The sequence below is a fragment of the Anoplopoma fimbria genome, chromosome 10 (genome assembly GCF_027596085.1).
Source record: "Anoplopoma fimbria isolate UVic2021 breed Golden Eagle Sablefish chromosome 10, Afim_UVic_2022, whole genome shotgun sequence".
NCBI classification, from domain to species: Eukaryota; Metazoa; Chordata; class Actinopteri; order Perciformes; family Anoplopomatidae; genus Anoplopoma; species Anoplopoma fimbria.
In genome coordinates this window covers 7627078-7654605 of record NC_072458.1, presented here as the reverse complement: position 1 = coordinate 7654605, position 27528 = coordinate 7627078, and the positions used below count along the sequence as shown (strand labels likewise).

The 27528-nt window shown below is 41.1% G+C and overlaps 2 protein-coding genes across 3 annotated transcripts; both read right to left on the bottom strand.

Annotated features, from left to right (window-relative positions):
* Positions 1-301: 301 nt before the first annotated feature.
* LOC129097650 (zinc transporter ZIP4-like) lies at positions 302-6643 on the bottom strand. The gene is made up of 11 exons (XM_054606557.1): positions 6629-6643; positions 3671-3809; positions 3254-3420; positions 2895-3078; positions 2400-2572; positions 2011-2205; positions 1678-1782; positions 1055-1109; positions 793-945; positions 525-712; positions 302-430 (listed from the first exon to the last, which is right to left on the bottom strand). Exons 1-11 carry the CDS (start codon positions 6641-6643, stop codon positions 302-304), a joined length of 1503 nt encoding a protein of 500 aa, XP_054462532.1.
* Positions 6644-9010: 2367 nt separating this feature from the next.
* On the bottom strand, positions 9011-15696 carry slc39a4 (solute carrier family 39 member 4). Of its 2 annotated transcripts, none has more exons than XM_054606645.1 (12): positions 15496-15696; positions 13572-13928; positions 12395-12596; positions 11978-12144; positions 11619-11802; positions 11123-11295; positions 10734-10928; positions 10399-10503; positions 9764-9818; positions 9502-9654; positions 9234-9421; positions 9011-9139 (listed from the first exon to the last, which is right to left on the bottom strand). In XM_054606645.1, exons 1-12 carry the CDS (start codon positions 15694-15696, stop codon positions 9011-9013), a joined length of 2109 nt encoding a protein of 702 aa, XP_054462620.1. The 2 variants fall into 2 exon arrangements, with proteins under 2 accessions (XP_054462620.1, XP_054462619.1); XM_054606644.1 differs by having other exon boundaries at positions 9764-9825; positions 10400-10503.
* Between the last annotated feature and the right edge of the window lie 11832 nt (positions 15697-27528).

Sequence of the window (27528 nt, the reverse complement as noted above, 5' to 3'; positions counted from 1 at the left end):
TGTTTTATAAAAGTATACAGGAAAGTTCACAGGGAAGCCGCTGGGCAAGTTTTCTGCACAAGGTGTCAGTGAACAACATTTGAAAGGTGGTAAAAGAAAAACACATCTGTGGACGAGGGTTTATGGAGTTTAAGCATTTGGGTGGCACAGCTCATTTGTATTTGTTCCCCAACTGACAAGCTGCTTATGCAAACAAGGATCAGGGTTCTCACCTTGCTCATTTATGAGGAATGCCTATAAACACCCAGTCATGTTATATCAGAAGTAGGATTAACCCATTTAAAAGACCAACGTCTGTGTTTTAAAAGCTGATCCTCTCTTCATAAAGTGACAGCACCAACAGTGTACCCCAGCCGGTCAGAAGGCCGATGTTCTGCAGCAGAAACATCAGCCAGGGTTTCTCGTTGCTGATGTGGACCATGGTGGGGAGCTGGAAGGAGAAAGAAGAGCGATGGGAGTTTCTTTTGATGCCAGTTACGGTATGTATTGTCTGGTAAATAGCTCTGTAAGGACAAAACACTCACCATGTCAGCCAGCCCCACGTACAGGAAGAGTCCTGCGGTAATGGCAGCTATCCAGTGTTTGGTGATGGGGTCAGTGGCGACAGACAGAGCGATGTACAGGCCGATGAACGAGGTCATGGCACTGCCAACGTTCAGAAGCAACGCCTTGCGGACGGACACACCGCTGTGGAGCAAAATGGCAAAATCACCTGGAGAGAAACAGGGTAAAGTTAAGTAATCCTTAATGACCAAACCAGACGTTGCCTTGTCGTTGTTGTGTTTTCTTTACCCAGTTCATGTGGTAGTTCATGGCAGAGGACAGCTAGAGACGTGGCCAGACCAGACTTCCATGACAGGGAGAAAGCTGCGCCCATTGCTAAGCCGTCTGCAAAGTTGTGGATGCTGTCACCGATAGTTATCATATAAGGCAGCAGACGCTGTTCTGTGGAGGAAGACAAAGTAATAGTTAAAGGTTGAGTAGCCACAGATCAGCACTATATAGCCTCATCACCATTCGATGTTGTTTTTGCATTGGACATAACTTTACTTGCCTCTGGTGCGCTCTTTTGGCCCTGAAAGAGATTTCTCATCGTCTTGATCGCCAACCTGAAATGTACATGTTACATAAAACATTCAGTAAAAAGTCCTGTTATTCACATAATGTTTATTAGTAACATATTATGCGGCATTCACAAGGAATCAGGCAGATAGTTTACAGGAAACCGGCTATCATTTTAGTGGTGGAGTGCAGGACGGTAAAAGGCCAGCACAGTATACCAACAACGATAATGGTCGTCCTAAGTTACATGCATTACTAGAATAATTTAATAAAGTAGTAGACACAAAATAATTTAATTTGAATAATTTCATTCCATCAAGCATATCATCATTAGTGTTTGTTTTTCCCATGCTGTCCAGAAGGTGTTGTCTGCTGCCTGATTTCATGTGAATGCAGCATTATCACACACAGAGGCAGCGTATGGCCATTTTTCTTTTTACATTTTTATAGTATTTGTTTACAGAGACTTACTAAAACAAGTCTTGGTCAACAGGTTTAGAACCTTTTGATTATGTTTACTATACCGAGAGGTGAGCCTCTTTAAATGAAGCATAATCATTTTCATCCATTTTAAATTAGTATTCCATCAAGTGTTAATGTATGTATGTTTCTCACCAGCTCAGCTCTTGATGCTGACTGGGACTTGTCTTTTTGTTTCCTCTCCTGTTGATACATCTCTAAAACCCTCCCATGGTCACAATGGTGAGGCTCTGATTCTTCCTTAAGAGAGAGAGAGAGAGAGAGAGACAAAGATATTGGATAACCTTTTTACTTTTCCTCACAAGATTTAGCTGCACAAATGAAGGACAGGATCCCATTAGGTTCCCATCAATTCCAAAGCAAAGTTTGAAAAGTCACAACTTTTTGATTTGAAGAGAAGTCAAGAATGGCATGTCCTCATTTAAATTCTTATTAGCCTAGTACTTGTTTTTAATTGTTATCACTTACCCCATGATGATGTTGATGATGGTGGTGATTCTCTTTATACATGACCAGAGAGAAGATCGTTTCCATCAGATAAAAGTAGTAGATACCGCCAATCAGCACCAACATCTTGTAAATGTAGTCTGGAATTTCTTCCTGAGCATCATGTGAGTGCTTGTGGCTGTCGTTTTTGTCTGAGTGCACATGTAAACCTAAAAACTGGACACACAGACCCGAGGAAGAATTTAAAATGAGTATATGCTGCATGAAAATCACCATGATTGTGTATGTCATGACAAAACGTATAAGTCCTGGTGTGATTATTGAAGAATATCATATAGAAGCAAGAATTTTTGCTACCAAGGGTAAAAAAAATAGCTTGTAACAGCTTTTAAGGTGTTGAAATCCCTCACCATGGGTAACAGATGCAGTAAGGCATCTCCAGTCAGTGAACCTACTGCCAGGCTGATGCAAAACTGGATACAAAGCTGGAACACACTGGTGCAGGCGGTACAGAGCAGCACCACAATGCCAAACATTGACGTCAGTGTTATCACCATGTTGGCAATGGTTGCATAAACGTATTCTACAGGAGAAAGAGAGATTAGAAGAGGGGGGGTGAAGGTCAGTTATCAACATGTCAAAGTGACATGGACTTTGGACATGTTACTCTGGACACCTTTATTAATAAAATAAAGCACAAACATGCATGTGAGGTAAAACCCCCAAATGTAAAGCCTTTATTGATTCATTCTGTCCATCCTGCCATGGCAAAGGTGAACAAAACCTCATAACTTAGAAACTTGTCTATCAGAAATACTCTCAAAAAATGCATGCTGAGGATACTTTCAAGTGAAACCTTTGTACTTCATTTTTTCTGTAAGGTCTTTCAGAATATGTACACTTACGCTCAGTCTTGGTGAGCCTATCCCCTGTCAGTGGTTCTGTGATGTCTGCACACGCTCCGCTCAGGATCTGCTGGACGAGTGCAGGGCTGAGCCGAGCCAAGTCTGTCCGACTCAGGCCAGAGGAGACCGAGCTGTTGTCCGGCAGACGGTAGATCAGGACCAGCTCCTCAGCTGAGGCGCAGAACTGGGAGAAAGCAAAATTGTCTGTTAATACTGGTTAGCTTTAACAAACTGTATGTGTTCACCACAACCACTATGGACTTTACCCTGCATTTTTCGAATGAAAACAAAGACAATTAACAGGCAGTGAAATCCATTAGAGAAAATTTGAAAATATATATATTTTTTTGTATATGTACCCGATTCCAGGTGCCGTTTCCTTCAAGCCTCTCGTGATGTTCATGGCTGATCCTCTTCCTCCGTCTTAAACCACTGTGATCGTGATCGGCGTGTTGGTCTTTCTGGTGTTCGTGCTCCTGTGTGTAGTCATTTCCAAGGTTCAGACTCCTCATGAGGGCCTCCAAATCTACACAACACAAATACAACCTCCATTTGAGCAAAACGACTCCAGGACTCAGCTGGTTTTGATTGATTATATGACCATATAACTTTTTGTAGTAAATGTGTGCGGACAAAAAATATTATACTGAGAAAACTACAATAAATCTAGCAATTTTAGTGTCTAAGTGGTTAATACCTAAGTTTACAGGGTCTGGGTTTTCTATCCTTGCATGTGTCCGTGTCTCTGTTTTAATGTGTTTCTGAAGGACATTTACCTCCGACAGTGAAGTTCTCCGACCCCAGACGGTCCATGATGTAGTCCAGGAAGAAGCTCTCCTCAGGCAGGGACCGGCTAATGAAGCAGTGACCTTGCAAGGCGTGATACAGGACGCGGCCCAAAACTGCACCCTTTTTCTGGGAAAGGTCGGTGACAATGATGTTTAATAATGCATAATCAACAGCCACTCCTTGGGAATGTGTTTAAATTGAAGAAGACTTTGGCAGCTGCAGAGTTAACTCATCAGAAAACAAAACACAACTAACAGTCTCGCTGGAAGTAAAGGGATGGTCTGGACACAATAACGGATTACATAAACTTTTGTGTGGAGAACACCGTACCCACCAGGACTGTACGGTGTTTTTCCAACAGCAAACCCTGGATCACTCCTGAGATAAAGACCCTCCTCAAGGAGAAGAAGAGGGTCTTTAGATCAGGAAACAAGGAGGAGCTGAGGACTGTGCAGAGGGAGCTGAGGAGGAAGATCAGGGAAGGGAAGAATATCTACAGGACAAAGATGGAGGACCAGCTGCAGCAGAACAACATCAGCGGAGTCTGGAAGAGCCTCAAGGCCATGTCTGGCCACAAGGGGCCCAACCAACAACCTGTGGGGGACCAACAGTGGGTGAATGATCTGAACTCATTCTTTAACAGATTTGATCAGCCACCCACCCCTCCCCCACCCAGACCTCCCTGCCGCTGCAGCCCCCACCGTCTGCACCCCCTGTGGATTACCCCCCTCTTCTTCCTCCTCCTCCACCCCCTTTTCCACAACACTCGGCTCCCCTCCACACTCCTCAAACACTGCACACCTCCAACACCCCACCCCCACCCCCACTCCAACAACCTACAGCACACAGCCCCCTTCCCCCAACTTGTCCCTCTCAATTAATCAGGTGAGAAAAGAACTGAGGAAGATAAAGGTGAGAAAAGCCACGGGTCCGGACGGCATCAGCTCAAGGCTCCTCAGATCCTGCGCAGACCAGCTGTGCAGGATAGTGGAGCACATCTTTAACTTGAGCTTGAAGCTGGGGAGGGTACCACAGCTATGGAAGACGTCCTGCGTGGTACCAGTCCCAAAGACCCCGGGGGCCAAGGACTTCAGCAGCTTCAGGCCGGTGGCTCTAACATCCCACCTGATGAAGACCCTGGAGCGGCTGGTCCTTGTGCACCTCCGCCCCCTGGTGATCTCATCTTTGGACCCTCTTCAGTTCGCCTATCAACCTGGCATCGGGGTGGATGACGCTGTCATCTACCTGCTACAAAGATGCCTTTCTCACCTGGAAAAGGCTGGAAGCACTGTGAGAGTCATGTTCTTCGACTTCTCCAGTGCCTTCAACACCATCCAGCCTTTGCTTCTGAGGGACAAGCTGGAGCAGACCGGGGTGGACCACCACCTCACTGCATGGATACTGGACTACCTCACCAACCGTCCACAGTATGTGAGGATAGGGGAGTGTGAGTCAGATCGGGTGTCCTGCAGCACGGGGGCCCCACAAGGAACCGTTCTGGCTCCATTCCTCTTCTCCATCTACACATCAGACTTCAAACATAACTCTGATACCTGCCACCTGCAAAAGTTCTCTGACGACTCTGCAATCGTCGGCCTCATCTCCGCAGGCGATGAGAGGGAATACAGAGAACTGAACCAGGACTTCATAGGATGGTGCCGGCGGAACCGCCTCCAGATCAACTCTGGTAAAACCAAAGAGCTGGTGGTGGACTTCCGCCGGGGAAAACACTGTCCTCCGGAACCAGTGAACATCCAGGGACAGGACATTGAGATTGTGCAATCTTATAAGTACCTGGGTGTTCACTTGAACAATAAACTGGACTGGACTAATCACACTAACGCACTGTATAAAAAGGGTCAGAGCAGACTCTATCTGCTGAGGAGACTGAGGTCTTTTGGAGTGCAGGGAGCACTCCTGAAGACCTTTTTCAACTCCGTGGTGGCATCAGCCATCTTTTATGCAGTGGTCTGCTGGAGCAGCAGCATCTCAGCAGCTGACAAGAAGAGACTGAACAAGCTTGTCAGGAAGGCCAGCAGTGTGCTGGGGTGTCCACTGGATACGGTGGAGGTGGTGGGAGACAGGAGGATGATGGCCAAGCTATCATCCCTGATGAACAATACCTCCCACCCCATGCAGGACACCCTGGCAGCTCTGTGCAGCTCCTTCAGCCACCGGCTGCTTCACCCCCGGTGTGTGAAGGAGAGGTACCGCAGGTCCTTCCTTCCTGCTGCTGTCAGGCTGCACAACCAGCTCTGCTCCCAGCAGACCACATGACCACATGACAATAATAACCTGTGCAATACACTACACTGTGCAATAATAGTTAAGAAAGTTAAAAATAGTTAAAATAGTTGTTTTTTTCTCTGTCTGTAAATATAATATTTCAGTTATTGTTGTTTTTTTGTTTTTTTCTACTGTTTTTTATTGCTTATTTATAATACTTGTTTTATTTTATTTTTATTTTTATTTCTTTATTTTTATTCTTAGCTTGTCTTCTTCTACTATGTCTCTTGTGTGCACTTTACTCTACGCTGTTGTAAGTCTGCAAATTTCCCCGCTGCGGGACTAATAAAGGATTATCTTATCTTATCTTATCTTATCTCTTATCTTAGGTGCTTTTTGAGAGCCCTCAGCATGACCAAAGTTTTTGAGTATGCTCGAATGGATGGCCGCAAATATACAATTCAATGTTTTCAAATAGAAAGCGTTTATGTTCTATACTTTTCAATAATTGCAAAATGATGTAATGTTGTAATTCTCACCTGCAATTAAGGTTTTAACACCCTCCCTGCGGACGCCTCAGTAAAACAAATCAATCATCCTCTTTGATTGTGAACCTTTTGGCATGTGCAGATCAGATTTTACTGAGTTTGTGTGGTTTGACGCCGTGGCATCTCCTCTTTTAAGCCTCCTCGGCAGCCAGCCGCTCTGGGAGGCCTTACCTTGAGCCAACACATCTTAGTTTAGCGTGTTAGCATGATAACATTTGCAAATTAGCAATAAGCTGCAACAGAATGCCATTAGTTTTGCAGGTATTTGGTTATAAAAAAAACCCCACTGGATTGGTTAATTCTCTGGGGATCATGAACGTCTATATAGAATTTCATTTCACTCCGTTCACACGTTGAGATATTTCAGTCTTGACAAAAGTGGTGCACTGACTGTTGCCATCAGTAGAGTGATGACACCAGCGTGGCTTTAAAAAAAGCTGAGACATAAACGGTCTTTTGATGGCAGGATACATTGATGTTAAACTTAAACTCAATCACGTCATTGACAGTGAGCTCACCTTAAAGTTAGAATATGACCAATATGACCACAGTCCTATGCTATTATCTTTCTATTTCCCTACATGCTTTTAGTCAGCTGACCATTCAAACACAGTAACTGTTGTAACCCTGACGTCTTCTTACCATCATCTCCCTTTAACAACAACCATTCACTGAAATATTCTCACTTTTTGATGCAGCTCTCTGTGTCACTGTAGTAGAAAACGTCTTTATAAAGTTGTAAAACTACCCATTCAGCTAAAAGATGTATTACACAGTATGATTCATGATGAGCTCAAAGGTCCAGTTTTAGAGGTTCTTTTCAGGTAATTTATTAGAGTAAGTCACATGACTCTGGGGGCTCGTAAAAACATCTGGAAACGCACTGTAGAAGTTCAAACTGTTGATTGCTAGTGTTGGAGAGCTGACTGCAGGGAAATCCGTTTTCCTCTGTCAGCAGCTTCATGCTGTTATCTGCAATTAGTGTCTTTACATCACATACTTAAAGAATAAGTATGCAACCTTTATGTTGTCATTAAATGGATTATTTTGTCTGAGAGAAAGTTAGACACCGGTCATGCTTGTGGTTAGACATACATCATCATGAAAATATTGTGTCCCGTCTTTGTGTGATGAGTTGTCAGCGGACTCTGTCCCTCATGAAGACGTTCACCTAACCTGCAAGATGAGGAGATTAGACGAGAATGATAAAGAGACAATCCAGTTTCCACCGCTTCCACTGCTTCTTGCTTCCTTCACACAAAGATTAAGAAAGTAGGTTACATTCAGCAGCTCTGTCTTCAGGTTTAAATGCACACTGTGATCACATAGAAACAAAACAAGGTTAAATCTAGTGCTAAAATGATTCAGAAGTTGATCAACAGGTCTCACAGAAATGAATACATAATGGGTTTTGAAACTGTTTTAATTGTTCCAAACAAGGCAGAGTACAAAATACACTGTATACCACACCAACATGCATTAAAATGTTTTTATACATTTACCTTCATAATGTTACGTGGTGGGATTTGCAGTTCAGCAAATACTATAAACTAAAACAACTGTTTTGCTTCTTTTTCAAATAAATGTATGCGTGACTGTTTCTTATCAACAGACACTTTTAATAAAAAGCACCAAAAATAACTGTACAAAGATGTATTACATGTAATATATGTTACATTACATTACATTACAGTCATTTAGCAGACGCTTTTATCCAAAGCGACTTACAGGAAGTGTATTCAACATAGGTATTCAAGAGAACTACTAGTCACCAGAAGTCATAAGTGCATCTCCTTATATGTTAATACTCTTGGAAACTCAAGGAGAAAACAACACTTGTGTTCTAAATTTTTATGTCATTTTCACATTTAACGGTGCTGAATACCAATAAAACAGCACAGGGTTACAGGGACCATAAGCAATCCTAGCATTTGTAAAAAGGTAAATTTGTCTTTATTTATTTTTTACCAAAATATTATTGATAAATGTTTTATTAAAAAAACTCTGATATGTACACACAGATTCTAGTTTTCTAGGTTCTTCAAGCTACATCCGTCGAAGTCCACCACAGAGGTTCTGTAATAAATCCTACCTTTTACAAAATTTCATTATATTCAGTTTTGTAGAGACTGTCAGAGGAGTTATATTTTCAGCTCTACTGGTTCCATTTTATGGTGTTCCTATATTGGAAGTTTTTCTCTAATATTTTGACCATCACCATTGGTGTAAATAATACGATGGCAATCCGCTGTTTTATAAAAGTATACAGGAAAGTTCACAGGGAAGCCGCTGGGCAAGTTTTCTGCACAAGGTGTCAGTGAACAACATTTGAAAGGTGGTAAAAGAAAAACACATCTGTGGACGAGGGTTTATGGAGTTTAAGCATTTGGGTGGCACAGCTCATTTGTATTTGTTCCCCAACTGACAAGCTGCTTATGCAAACAAGGATCAGGGTTCTCCATTCCTTGCTCATTTATGAGGAATGCCTATAAACACCCAGTCATGTTATATCAGAAGTAGGATTAACCCATTTAAAAGACCAACGTCTGTGTTTTAAAAGCTGATCCTCTCTTCATAAAGTGACAGCACCAACAGTATACCCCAGCCGGTCAGAAGGCCGATGTTCTGCAGCAGAAACATCAGCCAGGGTTTCTCGTTGCTGATGTGGACCATGGTGGGGAGCTGGAAGGAGAAAGAAGAGCGATGGGAGTTTCTTTTGATGCCAGTTACGGTATGTATTGTCTGGTAAATAGCTCTGTAAGGACAAAACACTCACCATGTCAGCCAGCCCCACGTACAGGAAGAGTCCTGCGGTAATGGCAGCTATCCATTGTTTGGTGATGGGGTCAGTGGCGACAGACAGAGCGATGTACAGGCCGATGAACGAGGTCATGGCACTGCCAACGTTCAGAAGCAACGCCTTGCGGACGGACACACCGCTGTGGAGCAAAATGGCAAAATCACCTGGAGAGAAACAGGGTAAAGTTAAGTAATCCTTAATGACCAAACCAGACGTTGCCTTGTCGTTGTTGTGTTTTCTTTACCCAGTTCATGTGGTAGTTCATGGCAGAGGACAGCTAGAGACGTGGCCAGACCAGACTTCCATGACAGGGAGAAAGCTGCGCCCATTGCTAAGCCGTCTGCAAAGTTGTGGATGCTGTCACCGATAGTTATCATATAAGGCAGCAGACGCTGTTCTGTGGAGGAAGACAAAGTAATAGTTAAAGGTTGAGTAGCCACAGATCAGCACTATATAGCCTCATCACCATTCGATGTTGTTTTTGCATTGGACATAACTTTACTTGCCTCTGGTGCGCTCTTTTGGCCCTGAAAGAGATTTCTCATCGTCTTGATCGCCAACCTGAAATGTACATGTTACATAAAACATTCAGTAAAAAGTCCTGTTATTCACATAATGTTTATTAGTAACATATTATGCGGCATTCACAAGGAATCAGGGAGATAGTTTACAGGAAACCGGCTATCATTTTAGTGGTGGAGTGCAGGACGGTAAAAGGCCAGCACAGTATACCAACAAGGATAATGGTAGACTACATGGTCGTCCTAAGTTACATGCATTACTAGAATAATTTAATAAAGTAGTAGACACAAAATAATTTAATTTGAATAATTTCATTCCATCAAGCATATCATCATTAGTGTTTGTTTTTCCCATGCTGTCCAGAAGGTGTTGTCTGCTGCCTGATTTCATGTGAATGCAGCATTATCACACACTGAGGCAGCGTATGGCCATTTTTCTTTTTACATTTTTATAGTATTTGTTTACAGAGACTTACTAAAACAAGTCTTGGTCAACAGGTTTAGAACCTTTTGATTATGTTTACTATACCGAGAGGTGAGCCTCTTTAAATGAAGCATAATCATTTTCATCCATTTTAAATTAGTATTCCATCAAGTGTTAATGTATGTATGTTTCTCACCAGCTCAGCTCTTGATGCTGACTGGGACTTGTCTTTTTGTTTCCTCTCCTGTTGATACATCTCTAAAACCATCCCATGGTCACAATGGTGAGGCTCTGATTCTTCCTTAAGAGAGAGAGAGAGAGAGAGAGAGACAAAGATATTGGATAACCTTTTTACTTTTCCTCACAAGATTTAGCTGCACAAATGAAGGACAGGATCCCATTAGGTTCCCATCAATTCCAAAGCAAAGTTTGAAAAGTCACAACTTTTTGATTTGAAGAGAAGTCAAGAATGGCATGTCCTCATTTAAATTCTTATTAGCCTAGTACTTGTTTTTAATTGTTATCTCTTACCCCATGATGATGTTGATGATGGTGGTGATTCTCTTTATACATGACCAGAGAGAAGATCGTTTCCATCAGATAAAAGTAGTAGATACCGCCAATCAGCACCAACATCTTGTAAATGTAGTCTGGAATTTCTTCCTGAGCATCATGTGAGTGCTTGTGGCTGTCGTTTTCGTCTGAGTGCACATGTAAACCTAAAAACTGGACACACAGACCCGAGGAAGAATTTAAAATGAGTATATGCTGCATGAAAATCACCATTATTGTGTATGTCATGACAAAACGTATAAGTCCTGGTGTGATTATTGAAGAATATCATATAGAAGCAAGAATTTTTGCTACCAAGGGTAAATAAAATAGCTTGTAACAGCTTTTAAGGTGTTGAAATCCCTCACCATGGGTAACAGATGCAGTAAGGCATCTCCAGTCAGTGAACCTACTGCCAGGCTGATGCAAAACTGGATACAAAGCTGGAACACACTGGTGCAGGCGGTACAGAGCAGCACCACAATGCCAAACATTGACGTCAGTGTTATCACCATGTTGGCAATGGTTGCATAAACGTATTCTACAGGAGAAAGAGAGATTAGAAGAGGGGGGGTGAAGGTCAGTTATCAACATGTCAAAGTGACATGGACTTTGGACATGTTACTCTGGACACCTTTATTAATAAAATAAAGCACAAACATGTATGTGAGGTAAAAACCCCAAATGTAAAGCCTTTATTGATTCATTCTGTCCATCCTGCCATGGCAAAGGTGAACAAAACCTCATAACTTAGAAACTTGTCTATCAGAAATACTCTCAAAAAATGCATGCTGAGGATACTTTCAAGTGAAACCTTTGTACTTCATTTTTTTCTGTAAGGTCTTTCAGAATATGTACACTTACGCTCAGTCTTGGTGAGCCTATCCCCTGTCAGTGGTTCTGTGATGTCTGCACACGCTCCGCTCAGGATCTGCTGGACGAGTGCAGGGCTGAGCCGAGCCAAGTCTGTCCGACTCAGGCCAGAGGAGACCGAGCTGTTGTCCGCCAGACGGTAGATCAGGACCAGCTCCTCAGCTGAGGCGCAGAACTGGGAGAAAGCAAAATTGTCTGTTAATACTGGTTAGCTTTAACAAACTGTATGTGTTCACCACAACCACTATGGACTTTACCCTGCATTTTTCGAATGAAAACAAAGACAATTAACAGGCAGTGAAATCCATTAGAGAAAATTTGAAAATATATATATTTTTTTGTATATGTACCCGATTCCAGGTGCCGTTTCCTTCAAGCCTCTCGTGATGTTCATGGCTGATCCTCTTCCTCCGTCTTAAACCACTGTGATCGTGATCGGCGTGTTGGTCTTTCTGGTGTTCGTGCTCCTGTGTGTAGTCATTTCCAAGGTTCAGACTCCTCATGAGGGCCTCCAAATCTACACAACACAAATACAACCTCCATTTGAGCAAAACGACTCCAGGACTCAGCTGGTTTTGATTGATTATATGACCATATAACTTTTTGTAGTAAATGTGTGCGGACAAAAAATATTATACTGAGAAAACTACAATAAATCTAGCAATTTTAGTGTCTAAGTGGTTAATACCTAAGTTTACAGGGTCTGGGTTTTCTATCCTTGCATGTGTCCGTGTCTCTGTTTTAATGTGTTTCTGAAGGACATTTACCTCCGACAGTGAAGTTCTCCGACCCCAGACGGTCCATGATGTAGTCCAGGAAGAAGCTCTCCTCAGGCAGGGACCGGCTAATGAAGCAGTGACCTTGCAAGGCGTGATACAGGACGCGGCCCAAAACTGCACCCACTTCCTGTCTCTGGTCTGGTGATGACGCGTTGACCTCTGTCGTGATGTCACCGGCTGTTACACAGCTCTGGTTACCATGGTGATAAGGGAGAGGAAGAAAATAGAAAAGGTACGGATATAACCAAAAGACAGTTTTGCTCACTTTAAGATATTTTTTAAGAACAAAAGTCAAACATGTTTCAGTTCCAGCTTCTTTATTGTGAAGGTTTTCTGCTTGTTTTGTCTTTATTTGATTCTTAATTGAATATCTTAAGTTTTGGATTCATGGATGGACAAAACAAGCAATTTATTGACATTTATTCCTATGACTTTACACAAATTCTAATGGGCATTTTATTACTAATTTATGACGCTTTTTATGCAGATTAATCCTTTGTTGCAGCCACAACTCAATTACAACAGAGCTGACTGAAAGGTTTGCCAAATAACTGAATACAACTATGCCACATTTTTCTGACAACTTAAAGTGTAGAATATTTAATATTAGGTTTGGGAAGGATATTCAGTTACTAACTTTGACTAACACAAACTAAACACAAACAAGATGTTTAAATAGTTTACAGGAGTTCATTTTTAATTTCTTGAACATTTACCCTGTACAAAAATATACACTGTCAGGTCATAAACTGGCTACCTGGTTACCAAATAGTGAATTATAGTGCCAATTTTCTATACATCATAAAGCATTGTTGTATAATCAAATTCACTTGTTGGCACCCTTTTTTTATTGTGGCCTATTATAGCTGAACAGTGTCCTCAGGCGACACCTCATCAGAGATCTGAGACAAGCAATATAATAATAGAGTAAGGTTTCCTTCGCTATTAGTTTAACTCAAGTAAGTTCTTTGAGTAAACTTCAGTATTTGCCAGGGAAAAAGCAAAGATTTGAAAGTTTTTTTGTAGCAGGAATGTTTTGTTTTCCTCTTTGCTGTCATGTTGATAATCTTATGAGAAGCCATAGATCAACCACAGACGAACAAATATAAAAAAGAAGTACTTCTGGTTTGGTCTAATAAGTATTTCGTTGTAGTCTTATGTTTACCTCTCTGTCTGAGGGCTCATAGTGTTCGTGAAGCTCTTGAAGCAGCATTTGCAACTCATGAACATCTATGTGCACGTGTTCACGGTCCTGCTGCTGCTCGCTCTCTTCATACCGGCGCTCATGGTGATCCTGATGTGTGATTTTACGCAGGAAATGTTGGGCCTCCTGTCCCCATGTCCCCTGCCTCACTGCGCTGCAGACCAGGCCAGGAGACGAGAGGTACAGGACGCATCCAGCAGCGAGAGAAGTGAACTGAGACACACTGATGGATACACTTGTTCTGCCTTTTACAGTTTTATCCTCCCCATGGGTGGAGTGATCGCTGATCAGCTGGTGAAACGCATCTGTTAGATCACACTACACCGAAAGAAAAACACATACAGATCTATGTTAGTGAAAGAATATAGCTACTAATTAAGTGATTTTCAGAACACATACAGAAACTGCTGCTACAGATGATAAGATTTAGATTTTCTTGTTTTGTTTCTGTTAGAGCAACACAACTAAATCATATCATGTCATTGTTTGATTTCAACAAACACAAGGTTTGATTTATTTAGAAAAATAAATTTGCACATTGCATTAACAGCAACCTGTAATGTAATAACCCTGTATATCAGTATATCAGTGTCACTTTTATTGCCTTCTATAAGAAACAGCTTCTTCAGATAACAAGAAATAGGCCACAATATAAATTGTGAGGGCATCAGGGTTGGCCCTATTTTCCTATCTTTGTCCTTGTTGTTGGCTATGTTTCCCCCTTTACTCCAGGAAATCGATGGGTGGAGCGGAGACCTCGTCAAAGATGCAACACACCTGAGCAAGCTGGAGGCTTTAAATCACACCTGCAAGATCCTCATGGGCTTTCCTTATGTACATTGTGGGGACTCTCTGACCTTATGAGGACAGAATGCACGTCCCCATAAGGAAGGAGAGTCCCCACAATGTAAAAAGTCTACCAAACACACACACACACACACACACACACGCACACAAACTCCTCACACAGACATTGCCTACTGACTTGACAAACACACCCTATTGTACTACTTACTTAATTTACTTAAAAGGTAAAGTTACTGTGAGGAACTTATAACTGGTTATGAATAAGTCTAAATTTAATACTGATGCCTCCATATGACCTACATTTGGAAATGAGACCATCATAGGAAAGATTGGCTATTTCTATATAGTTATTCTCAATGCTTGTCATTGGTGCCACCCAGTGGGATTCAGTGGGAAATCAGCTATAATCATGTTGGTTAACCAGAAAGTCCTTCAGCTCAGACTCTGGAAGCGCCTATAGCAGTGAGAAAAGGAGCTACTCCGTCTGTCCCCACTGGGAGCAAACACTGACACCACGTTGAGAGGTTTTTCTAAAGGGAATCCGATGTTCGGAAACACTACGATTTATCTCCACAGGGAACTCCAAAATCAACACAAAATGAAACTTCCTTTAAGTAGCTTTAAACAAACATGTTGCAGTATTTACAGACCATGTGTTTTCCCTTTTTTGTCACATACCATTGAGCCAGGTTGTGACAAAATGGGGTCTTGTCTGTCCTTATTGTATGTGTCACCTCTGTCTTCATCGCAAATCTGCTCTAGTGAAAGTTATGACAAAATCAACGTACTATATAGGCTGATAATGATCAATCCTGTCCCAGAAACTCTGACAGGAGGAAGGAGAAGAATTAAACAGTTACATTTTTAAAAAAAAGTATAAAATAAAAGTCTGACCAGTAAAGAGGCCCATTACTAACTAAATCTGTTTAAAGATACCTGTCAAGAAATCTACTTTATCTATGTAAGCGTGGATTAGCGGTCAGAGATAATAGCTTTTGGACCTCGACCTCTCCAGAGCACCTGCAGTCAACTACCTGGCTCTCTAACCTGGCTGTGAGTTAAGCCTAATAAAACTTACCTTTTCACACGACACTTCACCACACTGCACACGTTTCTCCAGTGTATTAAAGACGGAGCCGAGGGACTCCCTGTTCAGATACTGCTGTCCTGGAGACACGATGCTGAGCACATCCCTGTACGCTTCCTCCACTGCAGGTGACCCCGAAACAGAACCGAAGACACCCCAACTGGCAAGAATCAGCAGCAAGGAGAAAAACATCTTAAAGCTTTCTTTAAAAAGTACTTTCATAAGAATGGATTCTTTTAAAAGAAAAAATTATAAAACAGGTTGATAGAGGCTGATACAGTCCCAAGGTATTTCTAGAGAGACATTGAGCTGTACAGAGCTCAGCTCACAGCTGTTATCAGTTTTGAATCTCTAGACGTTCACAGGACCTGCATTGTGATTGGCTGAGACGTGACTCGGGCTGTTCTATACCTGCTTATTAAACCCTTTGTCACCTGTACAGCCTACAACACACCCTGTAGGCATGTAGGCTGAAAGATTCATTTAAACTGTGGGATCAGACTTCAAGATTGATTTATTTTGCATCATTTGGCACTAAAACCTTTTAAGCCCCCCCCCCCCGCCACAAACACACACTATTTACATAACTAATACTGTTTTAAGAGGATATAAGTTTACATTTTGCCATGATAGTTGTTTTCTTCGCAGTAGTCATTTCTCAGGGGTCATCAGAGACCCAAGTCGGTAGCCCTTTAGTCCATGTATGTTGGTAGGATGAGGTTTAAAGAGATAAGAGATAATAAACCGAGCTACTGTTCCTCCTGGGGAAGGGTTGCCCGCACCGAGACCTGTCCATCACCATTGATGATACCGTGGTGATGCCAACTCGGACTGCGAGGAATCTGGGTGTGACCCTGGACGACCAACTGTCGTTCTCAGCAAACATTGCATCGGTTACACGCTCCTGCAGATTCCTCCTCTACAACATCAGGAGGATTCGTCCCTTCCGTCGGCCATCAGATCTCTGGAGCTTGTCCAGAAAGCTGCAGCTCGTCTGGTGTTCAATCGCCCCAAGTTCTCCCACACAACTTCCCTTCTCTACACTGGCTCCCTGTAAGAGCTCACATCGAGTTTAAGACTCTGGTGCCAGCCTACAGGGCAGTGAAAGGAACATCTCCTTCCTATCGCCAGGCCATGGTCAAGCCCTACACCCCCGCCCAACCACTTGGCTCTGCTGCCTCGGGGCGATTGGTTGCCCCGTCGCTCAGAGGTCCCTGCGGCCGATCGACCCGGTCACAGCTTTTTTTCTGTCCTGGCCCCTCAGTGGTGGAATGAACTCCCCACTGACGTCAGGACAGCAGCCCATCTTTCGGCACAGGCTGAAAACTCACCTCTTCAAGAAGTACTACCCTGAGCCTTCCACTTAGCACTTGTTGTATTCGTATTAGTTTGTTGCACTTGTTGTATTCGTATTAGTTTGTTGCACTTATTGTATTCGTATTAGTTTGTTTCTGCACTGTACTTTTGCTCTGGTTTATGCTCTTAGATGCTTGTTTAAGAAAGGAGATGCACTTATGACTTCTGGTGACTAGTAGTTCTCTTGAATACCTATGCTGAATACACTTATTGTAAGTCGCTTTGGATAAAAACATCTGCTAAATGACTGTAATGTAATGTGTTTTTTGGGCTCCTACCATATAAAAAAAAAAGCCAATCTCCATTGTGGTTTGGGTGCATTGACATGCACATGAGTATCCTGGTTATGTTCTCATTCATCAGAACAGATGAACTTCAGTCATCCAATTGGCTCATGTATCCCGAGTTCCTTTGGGAAAACTAAATATATCTCCCAGCAAAGGAGACTCTAAAACATTCATTTGGAAACCAAAAAGTTAGAAAGGTTCAAACATTGCATTCTCATCCTGGGCTCAAATTGTCCACACTGTCCGCTCTTCTCCAAAGGCAACTCCTAAAAGAAAAAAATCAAATGCACTGTCCACTGTTAGTGACAACAAAATGCAGAGCTTGTGATCATCAAAAGACCAGCAAAGACGAGCATATCAGGAAGAAACAAAGACACTAAGCAAAGGGAATCTGCTACCAAGTAACAACAAGCTATATCATCTTGATGTCTTTTACGACAAGGATGCTGTGCTCAAGGTGGGAGGAAGACTCCAGTCTATTGTTTAGCCCTTCCTAGCTTATTCAAGCACCAGACAGTCACCCCAAGAGAGCATCATATCACACATTTGAGGAAAAGGGTAAGCCATCAATGGAATCTGGTCCAATGGCTATCGGATCCCAGGATTAAATTGATCTGGTGTATCCTACATTCACCAGTGCGTGGTCTGTCAATGAGTAAGGAGACCTGTGGAGGACTAGAGTTTTTTCCTCATTTATTAAGTAACTGTGCAGAACGTGGGGTGAGCTAACATACAACATTTGTACTATAAAGCTGCGTTCCAATCCGCATAGTTTTTCTTTTTACTTTTGATGCATTCTGCAGCTGCCCTTAAAAAGTACATTCCGATGCATGCAGTATGTAATGAATTGGGACATAGTACTTCCTTATAACATGCCACACTGAACTTTGACCTTTTTGCTCAGTTATCTGCTGGCTTGCATACTGTAAAATGCGACCGGAAGTACTAGGACATTCTGATATTTTATGCAAACTGCATTTGACACACTATGTATTGGTACATACTAAATATTTTTCTGGTAAAACTAAATAGTATTGTTGTATGGGTACTGGAACACAAAGAGAGACTCAGTTTACTTTGTGAATCTTCACACAATCCTGTCAAACCCACAACTATATACACAGCATAGCTGTACTGTAAGTAAAGATGCACATGTCTACATGCATCCTTAACAAAACTGGCCACTACTTGTTGTGAAGTGAATGCAGTGGAACGGGGGAGTGAGAGTGCAACATCTAGTGGCTGAATGTTATCACAGTTGTCAATAGCACCTTTAATATCTGGTTAACTCTTATGTCGGTCGATGACGTTGATGAAAAACAAAATTAACAGCATTAGCCATCATTCAAGTCCTGTAATTAATAGCATTGGCAACCTCATTAAATGTCTATACCAAACAGCTGTTTAAATTCAATCATAAATTGAATAGCAAATAATTTTCCACAGTTAAATGCTGATAAAATTGAAGTTGTGATTCTGGCTTCTGATAACCTTCAGCCAATGATCAGACAGAACCCTGGTGCCTTATTATCATTTTCTCACTCTAGTCTGCGAAATCTTGGTGTGATTTTTTATCAATCCATGAGTTTTGTTTTTCACATTGGGACACTGACCCGATCATGATTCTTTTTATTAAAGAGACTAAGCCAAACTTAGGTCAATTGTGTCAGGAAAAGAAATGGATAAATTATATATGCTTTTATCTAAGTGCGTTTGGACTACAGTATTTTCGTATTTTTACCTGCCCTAATCAATCTTCCTTCCACTGTTTAAAAAACATCCAACATTCTGCTGCTAGTCTCTTAATGCGATCCAACAGATGGTCATATATTACAAAACTTTAACCTTTCTGCACTGGCTTCCTGTTCATTTTAGAATTAATTTCAAAATGTTGGTGCTCACTCATAGTGCCAAAATGGCCATCATGGCCCTTATGAACCTCCACACCATGAGCCGACTCCTTAGGTCCTTTACCAAGTTTTCTAAGTAGGTTTTCTCCAAGCCCCTACGCTTTTGAATAGTCTCCCACTAAGCTTGAGGTCCTTTATCGCTGTTGACCCTTTTAAAAAGCAGCAAAAACCCATCTGTTCAGACAGGCTGTAAGGTAGCATCTGGTATTTTACGTTTCAGCATATGTCTTATGTTTGGTCCCCCTGTTTTTATCTGTGTTATATTTATTTTGTTATATTTTATGTAATATATATAAAATAAAAATACCTGTAATTATACTTGGTAGGGTTTAGGACAAATCATTGTTAGGGGTGAAAATAAGTGTGTTTGTTATTTAACTTAAGAGCGAGGCTTAGCAGTAAATAGTCCATAATTCAAGTCTTTGAGCAATTCTGATTAAACGGTGGAAAGTTTAATTTAAGTCTGAAAAAGACAGTTATTGGTGAATATACCATAATATGTCAATGTTTCTCATGTTTTTACTTTCTTTAATTATTATTTTGTAATCCCTGCCTCATGTGTCCTGTGCTTGTGGTTTTCCCACTTTTTTTCTGTGTATCACCTGTGTGTATTAGTCTCGTCAGCCTTGCTCTGTTCCCATTGTTTCAATGCAAGCAGCTTGCCCTCATGTCTTCCCACCTGTGTCTTGTTGTTTAATTAGCTTGTTGTGTATTTATTGTCCTGCCTTTTCTCTGTTGGTTGATTTGTTTGTCTGCTATGTTTTCTAGCTCTATCCCTCATGCAATTATATTACTTATCTCTGTGTATCTGATCCTGTTTGGACTTTGGCTGTTTTCAGACTTTTGTTTTGTTGAGATGTGGATCCACTTATTTTCTTTTGGACTCAGCAGCCTCACCTCTTTTGTAGTTTTGTTTATTAAAATCAATCACACTTAATCATCCTCCTTCTCCTTGTGTGAGTCTGAGTTTGGGTCCTGATCCTTTTCCTGCCTGCAGCCTTGTGCAGCCGTGACAGTTGTGTGTACTGTAGTATAGTCTGCTTCAGCCTGTCCACACATGAGATGAACCTGACCTCAGCAAAATAAACATTCTTTACATGTTGCATTAAATGAATAATGTTAAGACACAATCACAGGGAAAGCATCAGAATAAGAGGAAAATAAATGTATGTTACTGTATTAACCAGCAGGTGGTGCAGCTACACTGTATAAACACAGCCAATAATGAATCTGAGCTGCACTGGAAGGAGTGCAGGAGAAAGTTTTTTTCCTCTCAGCTGTGTGGTCATTTAACTATTTGAATCAAAAAGACAACCAATAGTAACAGTTCTATTCAGAAAAATGCCCAAATCTGCTCTTTATTTACACAAGTGACCGGGCAGTTTATTATCCTGTCTCAACAAATGAACAAGTCCAAAGCAGTTATAGGATTGTTAAGCTTGCACTCTGGTTATCTGGTGTGGTGAGAGGCCAAAATTCAGATTTTCTGTTGATTCAAGTCTGATCTAAAATCGCGTCAGTGGTCACGCGCTGTCGATCTCAAAACCACTGAAGAGAAGGATATTGAGTTGATTGGCTGCACATCACTTCACACACATGAACAGACAGCAACAGACACACACACAAGCTCCCTTATGGCATGGGACCCCGGACATCTGCCCCTGCTGTACACACACACACACACACACACACACACACACACACACACACACACACACACACACACACACACACACACACACACACACACACACACACACACACACACACACACACACACACACACACACACACACGCACACACACACACAGTTGTCCCTGCACTGCTAATCATTGAGACAAAACACACACTGTCCAGTGACCTGTTTTTACACCCCCCCCATCGTCCTGTCACTCTCTGTTACATTGACTGTCATGCAAACCTGTAGATGTTCTCAACACACACATTCATCAAGTCCAACACTGTATCCTCCCATGACACGCACACATATGCAGAGTATATCAATGTACTGTACACAAACACGCATGCAAACACATCTCATCATGTTGATATTTTATTCCATTTGTTTGTTTGTGATAATTTGTTTTCAGCTTCTGCTTCTGTTTCTTTTTTTAATCACAAAAAAAAGAACATCCTAAACTCAACAAACATATATGTAATCACTTAGCCTAATAACATAATTAGAAGCGAACAAGATATTAAAAAGGTAATTCTGATTCACTTATCCAAATAAATTGCATCATGTTGAAAACTTACATTGCTGGAAGTATGTTCAGAATATTAAACTCATGTGCCTGATATAACGTTCCCAAATAATTAAGTAAGCACTTACTACAATATCCCATATGTCAAAAGGTTTGCAATATATCCTTTCAAAGTAAAGTTAAATTAAATAAATAAATTCTGTCATCTCTCTATAGTCAAAACTAATAAAGGCATACAAATGATGTTCAAAAACCAATCCACCTGCTTTGAAAATAAACCCATTTCTTTAACATATTAATAAAACAATATAACTGTTTGTTTATCACAGAGGAATATGCGGCTCAAAGAAAAGCTTCAGTGCCAGTGTCTCTTGCCCCTGCCGCCAAAAGACAGAAACAACAGGAAAGCACCAGAGAAGATGTTGACTCAGATTTCAGATTTTTTAAAAATTTTACTTAATTACTTAGAAATACTGTTTTATGTGTTGTCCTGGTAGGGAAAATACTATTTAAGAACATAATCTTACTCTCCCAGTCACCACTTGGTGACATGAAGCGTCTTGGACAAAAAAATTCCTCTCACAGTATACACCACAAACACACACACACACGCACATGCACACAGACACATGCACACACACTGTCTCATGCACCCTCGCTGCTTGCCCTCAGCCCTACTTTCTTTCTGAGGCTGATGTTTCCATTACAGAAATAAAAGCATGACGGCTAATCCAGTTATATGTTCCCTGGACAACACCCATACCCACATGTACACTCACTCACACACACACATTCATACACACACACACACACACACACACACACACACACACACACACACACACACACACACACACACACACACACACACACACACACACACACACACACACACACACACACACACACACACACACACACACACACACACACACACACACACACATATCGTCACACACACGTGCACAAACCATTTGAAACACAAGAAAGAACAAAGATACACATGTTGCAAATGGACAAATACAGACTTGCACAGAGAACCCGAAACACGACTACACACACACAGTCATGTTTTCATGACATTTGGGTACCTTACACTAACTTACATTCATTTCCTGGACACTTATCCTAACCTTAACCCTAACCATAACTACTACCAGCCAAATTCAAAACCCTTACTCTAACCTTAACCTAATCCTGAATCTAACTTTACCCTAATCTTAAACCAGATCTTCACCCTAAAATGTAATGATTTAAATTATGGGGACCTGCATTTTGTACCCATAAGGAGGGTTGGTGCCCACAATGTGACTCTGTAAACACCCCACAACACGGGTAAAACACGCCCAGCCCCACACACACGTGATTGAAGCAGGACCCCCTGTTGTGAAAGAAGTCAAACAGCTTTCTGGAGCTCTGGCAATAAATGCCCAACATTAGTAATCCACACACACACACACACACACACACACACACACACACACACACACACACACACACACACACACACACACACACACACACACACACACACACACACACACACACACAACACACACACACACACACTGATAATCTCACAAGGCAGTTTCCTACAGAGCTGAAATGAGGCAAAAGAAAGAAGGATCTCTCCCAGTTGTAATCCTAATCCCCCCACTTTTCTCTCTTTTTAATTCATAAAGAACACCATTTAGAGTTCATGTAGTCATCCAGATTTAGAGGTAGGAGGTAGAATATAAATCGCAGTGTGGACGGATTCAATCCCATCATGACAACATCACATAGCTGTGCGGACACACTGAGCAGCAGGGCAGCCACTTTTTAGGTTCAGTTTTCCATAAAGTTGGGAGACTGGAGATTAGAAAATAATGTATAGAATCAATGCAGCTGAGGCCAACGTTTTCCGAATTTTTGTTATTTTCTGAAACTCTCCCTGCCTTTTTGTAATGATCATACAGGCTTTGATTTAAAAACATGTAGCTTCCAAACTGAGATTATTTATGTCTATGCAATGTCATATGAGTAGTTTTCTCAGATTATAGAAGACGTTATAGTGACTGAAGATGGAGGAAGGAGAGGATAAGAGAGAACGAGAGAGTCTGTGTGAAAGGGGGGTATGTCCTACATGCATGGACACTCAGGTCATTCCAGATAATTATACTACCTATGGTGTTTTCTCTCTCTCCTCTATACATTTATTCATTTACTGTGTTAACCCTTGCATGCCCAACCACAAGGTAACAAAAACACACACTCTCACTCCTATACACATTGTCCATTTATGTACTGTACATATATGTGAAGTTTAATTGGTATTTTGGTGCTCTTTAGAGTTCATTGATTGAGTTAATTACGTCCTTAATGAGGACACTATTTCTTCCTATATCTAATTAAAGGGTAGGGACACCACTTAATTGTCAGTGTCCTGACAATGACCGGGGCATGTTGGAAATTGAGTTCCTGTGGTTCCTAAGTTCCTAAGGGGTAAAATTTGTCTTGAGGCCAGATGATACACAGAGCAAACCCACACTTACTTACTTAGTAACGTACAGAGAATCTGCAGCTCCCCTCACCTTCGTAGCTCATTGTTTAGCTATCCGCTCGACAACATAACTTTACTCTCACCGCTTTCATTGTGTCCTTGTCACCTGCAGTATGCAGCTGTTTTCAGCGCCAAAGCTCTAGAAACATGCTGAACACAACCTGCTCAGCACCAAACAAGCAACAGATGCAGTAAACGACTAGCTTGTGACATTGGAGCATGCTAAAGAGAGGGATATTTCCCACCAAAAACGGAGCTTTAAGAGAGAGAATATTAGACTTATGACGCATGACTCCAGATGAATCACAATATTTCTTCATGTATGAATAGATATATAAATAGGCAAGTGTTTGCTATCAACTTCCGCATATCAAGTTAAAAGGTGATCATAAGTCAATGGAGTGTTCATAACTCGTTTCTGCTCACCCAAATGTTTGCAGGGTTAATACGATTTCTGTGACGAGAGTTTGCACCCAATACGACCAGAGGAAATTCACTTGTTCCAGAGTTGCAATTACTGTGGAGCCATAGTTTTCCCGTTTGTGCTGCTTCAACATTTTGTCAAAACATGGCAGTCCTCCATCCCCCTGCTGAAGATATTGAAAAAAATAATAATAATACTTGTTTTAAATGAGCTCAACAGGAAGAGTTCTCCCTGGATGAGGTGAGTTACATTTCACAGTTGAAGCATGATTAGCATAATATATGTAGTTTGTGCAAATCTACATGTATTAAGGCATTTTATACAGACGCTCATTTCATTCAGGGTGTCTTTTGGACCCTCTGAGTGAATACTTCCGTGTAGACTTGTTAATGTGCACATAGATGGTGTCTTAATTCATGGTAACTAAGCTTTTTTAAGATGCCTCAAAGAGGCACACAAGCACACACACACACCTATTGGTCAAATGTTAATGCTTTATTAATTCATGGATTTAAATCTTACGGCGTTGAAATTTTTCATCCATGCACATGGACAGAATACTGATTGAGAGAGAGAGAGAATAAAAAGAGGTGGAGGAAGGGAAGAACAAGACCAATGGTAACGACAGAGAGAGAGAGGGAATTAAAAAAATCAGTTCTTAAAAATAATAACCATGTCATGGCCTGATTGGTTTGGTTTCCTCATATTTAACTCAGTGGACTGGGAAATGAGAGAGTGACAGAGAGGAATGGAAGCAGATTGAAGGAAAGAAAATGAGACAAAAGACAGTGAATGAATAGAGTTAAAGAAAGGAACAGAAAACAAAGCAGAAGGGGGGATGGGAAAAAGAAAGAAACAGAAGAATAGGAAGAGAAAGGGAATATGGATAGTTCAACATATAATCCTAAATTGTCACTTTTACACTCTTTTCAGTTAATGGATTAATCAAAAAAGATATAATAATTTGTGTAAATAAGTCAGTGAATGAATTTTTATTTTTTTGACAGAGCCTGGCTAGCTGTTGCCACTGATCCCAGGCTTTATGCTAAGCTAAGCTAACCACAACGTGACTCCAGCTCCGTACACAGACATCAGATATATATCAATGTCCAATTGTAACTTAGCAATTGTATCTAGACACAACATGACGCGAAAAGCTTTGGATTTGTGAATTTGTGCTGCGCCAAATTGGACTAAGGATGGATAGTCTTTGTAAAAAAACATAAAAATTGATGAAGCAGACCCAGAGATGTCATCTTCTTTATCCATGCATTATTTTACCTGGCACCTACATTACCCAGAATGCAACGCTGTTCCCGACAGCTCAGTCTGAGATTCAGCTTTGTGAATGGTATACTTGTCCTCTAGATTTGGCTGCTAGTTTGCTGTACTGTGGATATGGTCAATAAATTTCAGGATCTCTTGACAAACTTTAAATCATGGTGTCCAAGAAACTCTGACCTTTTGATTAAAGGAACAATTGCTTCAAGTTTTACTTTACAAGATTCCTCCTCTGAAGAAAAACAAAGTTGTAATCACATAATGCCACATACAGAAAAGGGTGTCAACAGTTTTCTTAATGTCGATCTTGCTTGAAGTAAAGATCGATGTCGGCTGAGGTGTGGCAACGCAGCGGCACAAAGAAAATCTCCACTAACAACCGAGTCCTCACCAGAAAGAAATGAAAGCTCTGGTTTGCCTCATTACACCAGCCTTTAGCCCCGGCCTCAGACAAGAAGTAATGAGCAGCAGGACAGCCAGTCATTAGCCTAAATAGCTGCAATGGCAAAGCAAAGTCATGTCGCTTTCAGATGTCGAGATATAAAACTGTGAAAAATTGTTGAGCTTCCCCTCGGGAAAAATGATTCACGATTATACTTCAAACTGAATTAAACACGACACTGGACGCATTCCCTAATAAAATGATTCTCTTTAATTGATTGTTAATTCTCCTAGGTTGGCAAAGACACAACTTTTAAGGTTTTATCGCAATAAACTTTGTTGCAGGTTATAAGGTGATATTATCTTTTATTCACAATGAAACAATCCCTCTTCCTCCATAAGCACTGAGGCTTAACTGATCGGGAAAGCTGCAGGTCCATAAAGAACATACTTAGAGTGGAAAACTGTATCATGAACTTTGATTTTATGCTTTTGGTACATGTGTATGAATGAGTGTGTGTGTGTGTCTCTGAACTCTGATTTCACACCTCCGGGAGGCTCTGAAGCGTACAATGATCTGCAGAGAAAGAAGACTTTATATAAAATAAGGATTATAAAACCCATAAATACTCGGGGGAGAGTTTCGGTCCTGTTTGAATGTTTATTGACATAAAATCTGTGTCGCCGTGACAGCGGTGGGAGGTTGTGTCATTTTACAGAGGGAAAATTTCATAATAAAAAAACAGCTTCCCTGGCAATTTTCATTGTTAAAAGTAGGACACAGCATTGATATTTGTTCCTGTAAATGTGTGGCTTGTAATTAAATAACTACATTTGGTTCTAATTAACCAATAAACTCTAAAATCAAGAACCCTTTGTATGTTCAGGCTTAGATACTGTTACTCTCAGGCCGCTCTAATTTGAGTTTAAGTTCAAGGATACATTTTGCATTATTCTACACTTATTCATAACCAATAAAGACTAAAAGAAAACAATGATTTAGTAATTCAGCTCCTGCTGGGTACCCTAGTGTTTAACAAACATTAGTCAAACAAAAGTAAATAGTGCTTTTATTTGGGACTGTTTTCAGATGCGGATTGATACACATTTGATGCTCTCCTACGGCCGCAGGATGGTGTTTATGGGATTACTAAATAAACAGATAAACGTGATGCACTTAAACAGTTTTGTTGGATCACAGTAAACACTTCATGTTGCACCCTGTCAACATCCGTCCTCTTTGCTTCACCAACCTCTGACCTGTCCTTACACCTCCTTTACTTTCCTGTCTTCCTCCCTTTTTCACACTTTCTCCTTACATATCTCCCTTCCTAGTTCCTCCATTGTCATTACAAAATATTGGGTTAGCCAGCAGATTACTGTGTTTTTCCACAAGCTGATTTAAATAATTGAGTGATCTTGCCGTCACTTTCTCTCTGATGACCACTGTGTCCATTTAGACATCGAATACAACGTTTGAATTTCCTTAATCTGAACATTTCTCATTCAGAAAAACACATGAAAACATCTATTTCAACTATCTGTTCATTATTTCTCCATATTACACAAGCAATGCACTGGATTGACCAACATTGTAGAAGTCCAAATCAAATCCCCACATAGACTCTGAACCCAAAC